Genomic DNA, 8,635 nt, shown 5'->3' with positions numbered 1-8,635 from the left:
TCCTCCTCCTCCTCCCCCACCCACTCACACAGCTGATGTGACAGCCAGATGTTTGCTAGGAACCACCAGGCAGCGTCACACAACTGTTGAACGCCCATCGTGAAAGCTTTGAAACAGATAATGGAGCTGCTCTATCAGATGTTAGCCTCCGCGCTGAAGGAGACCCCCACTGGGGAGAACAAAGTCAGCAAATGTCTCCAGGGTAACGGGGATAAGTAGTACAGATTTCCTCCCGGCATGATGCCACTCCAGCTTTTTGTCTTGAGTACACAATCTCATTTTAAACACAGTGTTGCACACTGTGTTTGCATAATTTCCTCTATCCATTTTTGGAGTGCCCACTATGGTTATTAAAATTGATTTATAGAGAAGGGATTCTTTTGAACACCTGTCAATACAATTTTAGGACTTTTATCTCTGTGGGATTACATAAATCAGAAGGTAAGAGGAGGAGAAGTAAAGGTTCCACAATCTCAACAGTGGAGTGTAAGCAAACGTTTTTGCTTGCCAAGCTGCAATGTTAAAAAGACATCACTGTAAAATCCATGCCAGGGGACATTTTTTATTTATTTATTTATTTATTTATTTAAGCTCAAACCAAAGCCTGCAATAGTGAAGATACTGTTGATTACATTTTCAACTAAATTTTTAAACTTCAATGATGAGGTGGGAAATACTACCGAACCTTGTCAGTAGAGGCTAGTTAAAAACCAGTTTGTATGCCGTTAATGGTGTGTTATCAAGACGCATACTCGATTTTTAGCGTGTAATCCAACACTGTTTGGCCTCCGTTGACTAACATTACCATGCAATACCGTGTTAATTTACGCCGTAGCGAGTAGTATGAAAGGGCGAAAATCCTCATAGGGGGGTTGGACGGGGGGGTGGATGGGTAAAACACAGGACTTTCACCCAGGAGTCCGGGGATCATGTCTCGCATGTCACGTCTCCTTCGTGTCCCGCGTGTCACGTTTTCTCAACTCAACCGTCGCTTTCTTCTCGCTATAACACGGCAAATGGCGTCGATTTTACAGCTCAAAATGCATACAGATAAAAGGCCACTTGACTTAAGAAAGTCGGTGTGTATGTTTACGCAAAGTCATGATGTCATGTTGGCTCCACCAGCATGAGCTTTTAATGTTGGTACAAAAATTCCCAATCCATCCAATATTAGGAAAGCCTTTTATGCAAAATGATGGTGGACTGGCCATGTGAAATTGCCATTCCAAGAGCCATGCTGCAAGCTGCTGCTAAAAAACTGCTGTTAGCACAGTAAGCCCAAGTTGAACCCGGAGGTCTGCAAATTCTAGTGAATATTTACAGACAAGTTGGCTAACTATTTGAATCATTTAGTGTAAAATAGTATAAAACTGGGGGATTTCTGTACAGCATTTTAGGTCTGTCATGAAATCCTGGCTGTGCCCTCAGATCTCAGGCATGAAGTTTCTGAGTTAACGGTTATCAAACGCTACAAAATAAGATCCAGGTTGTAAAAAAACAAAAACCTCCCTCAAAATTGTCACACCTGACAGTCAACTGATATTTATGATGAATGTGTTTGTACAGTCTTTCATAGGCATATGAAATACAGTATATACTGTACATGAAGTCAAACATTGGCGTGTTGAATAAATACATCGGTGTTTCTCATTTCTGGAGTCAAAGTGGCATCCAGTGCCTCAGACCCTCCCAGCATTCAGTCACAGTGACGGATCACATCTCCCAGTGCTTTTATCCCCCCCAAGCTAGTGAATACTGCATTTTTTGGTAATCTGATGCTCATATTATACCGATTTATACATCTGAAGACGAGCTTTATCTGAGATGTTTTCAAGGGCACAGACACGCTGAATGAGTTGCTCTTTCAATGAACATGAGCCCGATGAAAGAAATGTCAGATTGTAATTTAGCTCGGCTCTTACACACACACACACACACACACACACACACACACACACACCACATATATATCCCAATCTCATCCAAAGACTTGCAGATGGAGGCGTCTTTGTCTTGCCAGAAGTTTTCCAACCTTGAAAAAGACCCCCCCCCCCCCCGCTCCTTAGTTAAATGAAGGCGAGCCACAACAGTGGTGTAGTATTGACTGGATTGTGTACAACATTATCCCTCCCCCTCCTGGACAGAGCCTTTGTGTTCACCGCAAGCCGAGCTTCTCCAACCACAGAGCAGGGAGGGGAGGGAAAACAAGCGCGCCTCCCCAATCCTAACTCAATAATGACTTCCCACGGGGGAAAGGGAACACAGGGCAGTCTTTGAAGTGGCTGTGCTGCAAGAGGCTCTTCTGCCCCATCCTCGCTACAGGAAGCTCTCACGTGGCTTTTCTAGAGCCTGGGACCTAAACCGTCTCCATACAGCCTGCACATACGCATCATCATTAGTCAAGGTTCCATTATTCTCTTGGTATTCTGTAGTCACTGTGGGAAATTTGTCATTGTTTAAAAAGTTGTGCAGGACGTGGGGATCTTAGCTCGGCTTGTGCCTATCTTTAGTGGCTTTCTCACATGGAGACCACAGAATTGCTGGATTCAGTTCTCCAAAGACTGGAGCGTTTTCTGTTGTTTACATCTGTAGATTATGAAGACTTCAGATGTTAAAACTGCAGTGTTTTATGATACTGAAAAAAAGGATGTTTACAACATCTTTCATCGTAATGATTGCTTGAGGTTCTGCCTGAGGGTTCTGCTTGTTAAAAGGAAGTTTTTTTCTTGCTGCTCTTGCACAAAATACTTGCTCTTGGGGGGGGGGAATTGTTGGGTCTCTGTAAATCATAGTGTGCCCTAGACATACTCTCATAAATAAAATTGAAACTCCCTACCCTGTCTGAGGTAGTCAGCTTTGTACTAAATCTTTAAAAAAAAGTAGGTCTTATATTGTTAAAAAGAGGCTAAATAATGTCCTTCAACAGCTGGGCAATTAAGCTGGTAATTAAGGACCATGTTGCCCAGTGCAACAGTGTGGCTCACTTCTGTCTATTTAATAGGAGCTCTATGGCACAGAGGAATATGCCATGATAGGCTTTTGATACACAAACAGTCCTTGTCAGCCGGATCAATAGATGGCATAACAGGTAATAATGCAAGAAGCAATCAAATTCCTCTTCACAATGTACACATCTTTTTTTCCTTTTGTGTCTCGTGGGTTTTATTTGATAGGATTTACAGATTTTATAGCTTGAGAATGTTGTGTATTTCAGTTGCACTCCCAGCTCCACAACTGAAATCACAGGGGTGTTTTATTGGATTTTTTTTTGTTACATTTTGAGCTGGAAAGTTGCCCAAGGATCTTAGCAGGAAAATCGACTTTGGCTACTGTTTTCAAATTCTGCCACCTTGTGACAGAGAAAACTGCCAAAACATTTTTTGATTTAAGGTGCATGTGAGAAAGGGCATCTTCCTCCTTTCCCACATCCCCTGTTTATTCCTTTCTCAGTGTACGCAGGATGTGCACTATAAGATCTGTTTACATAGTCCCTCCTGAGGTCTTAAATGAATACACAGCCTCTACACGCTGTTTCTATGAACACTTAACTCGCCAGAATAGGGAGCTCATTAGGCCTGCACGGTAATGAGGAGCCATCCTGGTGCTCAGCAGTGGGTTAATTGGGCCAGAGAGGGCACCAGGAGCCGAGTGTGACAATGTGAATAGCAGCGGAAGGGTAGCGCCCCCCCCCCCCCCACACACACACACACACACACACACACACACACACACACACACACACACGTTTTCCCACCCTGAATGGACATAGTCTGAATTGCAATGAACCGCGGAGGTCAGCTTGTAATCACCATGGCAATAGGGGCCGCACACACGCCCTAAGCGCACTGGGGGACGAATAGCAACCACTTAAGTTTTTGGCAGCATGGCCGGCATTCTCTGTGTGAATAATGTGTAGAACGGGGCCTCCCAACAATCTGATGGCTTTGCACAAATGGGGCCTTGTAGGAGGATATTCATCAGCAATAAAACACCTTCTCTGTCTTCAAGGAGTCTGTTGTGTCTTCTATGGTGACATAACGATAGGGCTAGGAGACAGGGACATTGTTTAATGTACTGCTTTTATGAGGGCATTCTCTTAATCTTAATCTTTGGAGACATTCTGCTTTAGGGCTGCAGCTTGGAGTTATTCTCTGTCCAGACCTTTACTCACTGTATTGCAGTCAGACTTTGTTCACAACTGCAATCTGTCGGGCCACTCGGGGTTAACCCGCTTCCACTCTGCAGGATTTATTCCTTAGATTTGCTTGTCTTCATTCTATTAGTTCCCTCTGCAGCCTGATTGTTGGGTAAACAACTTCAAATTAAAATCACATTCAAATCCCTCTCTCTAGCATTCATCAGATTCTCAAGAGTTGTTTGCCTGCTATTGAAAACATGAAAATAAAGAGCAGGAATGCGTTCTTTGAAATATTAAACCTGCATCTTGTCTGGTGTGAAAGGTTCCTCTGCATGCATCGGATTGTTAGCAATTGCCAATCCCTCTCCTCTTGCACTGTTTGCAGCCTCTCACTGTTGATTTAGGCTCTCAGAATGCAGAGGTGAAAGTGTGTGTGTTTGCATGTGTGGACCGAGGAGGAGGAGGAGGAGGGGCGGCCTGCCGCTCTCTGTAATCCCTCTCAGTCTCTTATCACCTCTGGCAGGGAGAGCAGCGGTGGGGGTGGAGAAAAGCCCAAGCCCTGCGTATCAGTACTGCTCATCTCCCTACATTATTAAACATCCATATTTCCATATTTCATTGAGCCCCCCCACGCCTCTGCAAATTGCAGTCTACTTAGCATTCAGATGAGAATGGGTATGCTTAATGGGTATTAGATTTGTAGATGGTTATCCTGTGGCTAAGTCTTCAGTCCACTGAGCCAGTCGATCAGTCAGTTGCTGTGTCTCCATTTCGGGTACCACTGATGAAGTCGTAGTTTGGTGTCGCATTTTTTTTCTTCCGCTCTTTACGTAGTCATACACCTGGTTTATTGAGGAAAGTGAATTTTTTTTTTGCTTTCCTAACTTGGATTTCTTTCCCACTCTTTATCTTCACAGGTCCAATAAGATGTCAGCCTTGGCTGCGACGTTACAAAAAACCTCTCTGCAGAAAAAAGACTTGGGTCTGGCACTTGAGGAACTAGAGCAGGCAGCGACAATGGTGGCGGAGGAAGAAGAGAGAGAGCAGGGAGCCTCCGACTGCACTCCGATATCCCACAGTGACTGCAGCAGCGCTTCCAGTGACAGTACCAGCGACTCGTCCGATGACAGCGAGGAGTCTGAGGCTGAAGGACAAGGCTGCAACAAATCCAACCAGGCAGGAGGAGGAGGAGGAGGAGGAGGAGGAGGAGAGATGTCTAAGGACAACCCTCTACAGCCCCAACCCAGCTCTGCTGCCTGTCCCATCCCCCAGGAGCCTACGAGCACACTCTTTTCAGCGGAGAGGAAGGTGGACGCCCTTCCCTCAGCATCAGAAGGCTCCAGACAGCTGATCCAGGAGCTGGGGGAACGGGTGGCAGAGGAGCTGAAAATCTCTCAAGAATGCATCTACAAAGCAGAGAGAAAGTGTTCACAGGCGAACAGCGCTGCAACAAAAACAGAAGCAACATCTGGGAGGAGCAGCAGTGGGATTTTGTTAGAGCCGAGTCCCCGCAGAAACCCTCTGCTCATCGTCCAGACACAGGAAGATCTTGATGAGAGTGACTTCATCTGCTGATAGACAATGGTGTGGAACCTGAAAGACACTCGATACATTTTGAACTGTTGATACTGTGTAAGTGATGTAAGATGTGTTTGGCTATTTGGTTTTTGTATAACTTCATTTCTTTATGATCTTTAGTGCTTCAACGCTCCTCTAAAGGACCTAGAAAGAATTATATTCTCTTATTATATTTGTTAAGACTCATTTAAATCCTTACTTCCAATTGATGTTGTTGTTTAATGATCATACTGTTTGATTTGATATGAATTATTTCTGCTCCTTTTTTAATTATGGAAAGTAAGTCAACATAGTTAGTAAACTAGATTCAGTACACTGAACTCTGCTACCAGTGTAGAACTTCTTTACTAACATTGATTTATAGACTTTTTTCATATGAGTATGGGAACATACATGTTCCCATACTCATATGAAAAAAGTCTATAAATCAATGTTTGGCTTGAATAAACAAAACAGGAATGTAATTCCAGAAAACCGACAAACATTTGTCACTGTTAATTGTTGTGTACTTCCCAGCCAAAGTGCCTGGCTGAGCTACTTTTAGGGAGCTTTTCTTTTCCTAATAAATGGAAGGAAAACCTCTTCCTAAAGCATTGATTGAAGTGGAAAAGACTCTGTCGGCACTAAGCAGGGCTGCGGAGCACGCAGGAGTGATTGATTCATCTGGCATGAATGGAGGAGCGCCGTCAACACAGCTCAATATCATCGGCCGCGTCTGGCAGGCGAGAGAAAACAAACAAGGAAGCACATGTCAGGCTGATAGATGAGGGCTGCAAGCGAGGCTGCGGCACGGGAGCCGTTTGTTTGAGAGATAAGAGCACCCCGGGGCCAGAGGCAGCCGCGAGATAGAAGAGCAGAGGCAGAGACTTACTGGCCAGCTCAAGCGTGGAGATGTCCACATACTTTGGCAGTAGCAATATCCACCTACTCTGCAATAAAATCAATTTCAATTTGTGTCCCCTGAGTGGACTTGCATTGATTACTGTAATTGAAGGGGAAAAAAGAGAGACAGAAATGTGCCAAATTAGCTGAATTTTTTTCTGGTTTGGCGATCCTAATGGGTCATAACTGGCTGAGGTTGTGTAGGATCAAGCACAGCCACAGTGATGCCTCAGGCTTTTTCAAAGCGAATTTCATCCTGTCTCAATGAATGTCGCTCAGGAGCCACCGGTGATGATGGCTCCTTAGGTAGGCAGTGTCTGAAGTATTGGGTTACCGAGATGGATGGTGGTGTTAAGCACCTCCCAAGAAGAGACAACCTCCTTGCAACACCCCCTTGGGAGAGAGCGCCATCATTGCTGTGACTGAGATGAGTTACATCGGGAGAGCCGGCCCATTTAAAGTCCCTTCCTTTCTGAGGACATGAGCCAAGGGACTGCACAGCCCCCGCAGGCGATGGTTGCCTCTCCCCGCTGGGGTTTCACATTGATTAAGTGACACTGGGCTCTCTTGCCGTTTTTCATTTTAAAGTGGCCTCCATACTCCAACATTAGCGCAGACGTCTCGGAGCCTGATCGCGGGGTCTGTGGCCAAGGTCTACACTTCACATGTTTTTTTTCCAATTAACACTCCCCATCGCCGACAGACATTTTTCAAGAGACTAAGCCATGGTTTAATGAATGGAGTGGATAAATTATACAAGGCAGTAATAAATGGGATTTCTATGCTCTGTTTTGACTTACATTTGATAAATCGGCCCCTTACTCGTGTAGTGAGAGGGCCCTTTGACCCTCAGAGTCTAAGAAACTAGAATAATGTGTTCAGGACTCATGTGGGCCACTGTGGTAATTAGCCCATTAGCAACAGCACATGTCTAATGAGGAAAGGCTCTTGATATATTTTCTTTTTACCAACGCATATGCGTAGACAAACATCTGTGCACATACTTACCTGCATACTTTGTGTACCTGGAGAATGTTAAAGTAAAATGCTAAGGGACAGCTCAAGGCCAAATCCTCTCTGGCTGCTATCAGAATATCTTTCTTTACAATGTTTGACAATTTCTTTACCTTGGAAATACTAGTTTGACCAAGTGATCTTTTTGGAATAATTCAACATTTTGGTATATACACGTTTCTATTTTAAACAAATGGCCGCAGGTCAGAATCTTGCACCCGGCGCAGCGCGGCATAAAACCCAACGCAAGTGTCTGCTATTTTAAGACCAACGCAGTTATTAATTTCCTGTTCTGCACCCACGTAGTTTAAATAGTAAATGCACCTGCGGCAGTCTTTGCGCCCATGGGCGTGCTGCTCTTACAGGGAGGTGTGTTCAGGTGAATGCTTGGCGTATTGCTCTCATACTGCAGCAGAAAGTGATCGTGCTAAAGTCAGTAACGCAGCATTTCATTGAATTTTAATAGAGCATTAGTAAAAATTCACCAAGCCTTATGCACAGAGCACACACACTATGCTTGTTACGCACACACATGCAAAAGATTACAAATAAAAATATGAAAAATGCATAATATGTGCAAATCCGCCATCATAATAGCAATGTGCCAAGGTTCAAACGCACCTGAATGGGGGATAACACTGATTGGTTTCTTGCATGTTACACGCAAAACACACCTATGAAATAATGAAGACTCTAAAAACAACCCTTTTGAACCATGTGCCTGGCGCACCAACCCTTTTTTCCACCGTTAAACTAGCAAAAGTGGATTTGGACGCGCCCTAAACGCACCTGCGCCAGGCGCTTCACGTCATGCGCTTAGATCATTAAAATAACGTTCAATGTGATATTTTTACACTTCAGGGTTTTTTTGGATCAAACAATAAAGTGGTGCTGGTAGGTAGGCGTATTTTTCTTTTCTTATTTTTACCATTGGACAGTCAGGCTAACTGTCTCCCCCCGTTTCTATTCTTTGTGCTAAGTTAAGCTAACCATGACTGACTTCATATTTAATGGGCAGGTATG

The 8,635-nt window shown here is 44.2% G+C and overlaps 1 protein-coding gene across 2 annotated transcripts in view; it reads left to right on the top strand.

Moving 5' to 3' along the window:
* shq1 (SHQ1, H/ACA ribonucleoprotein assembly factor) overlaps positions 1-6,298 on the top strand; it is a 38,742-nt gene extending 32,444 nt beyond the window's left edge. For both annotated transcript variants that reach the window (XM_032514850.1, XM_032514851.1), the window contains exon 12: positions 5,056-6,298. In XM_032514850.1, the coding sequence (XP_032370741.1) occupies positions 5,056-5,713 (658 nt within the window). In that variant the 3' untranslated portion in view covers positions 5,714-6,298. The remainder of the gene's footprint in view (positions 1-5,055) is intronic.
* Positions 6,299-8,635: the final 2,337 nt, after the last annotated feature.

This window comes from Etheostoma spectabile, chromosome 4 (genome assembly GCF_008692095.1).
Source record: "Etheostoma spectabile isolate EspeVRDwgs_2016 chromosome 4, UIUC_Espe_1.0, whole genome shotgun sequence".
Classification (NCBI taxonomy): domain Eukaryota; kingdom Metazoa; phylum Chordata; class Actinopteri; order Perciformes; family Percidae; genus Etheostoma; species Etheostoma spectabile.
Note: the sequence above shows the minus strand (reverse complement) of the source record. Positions and strands in the feature narration are given on the sequence as shown.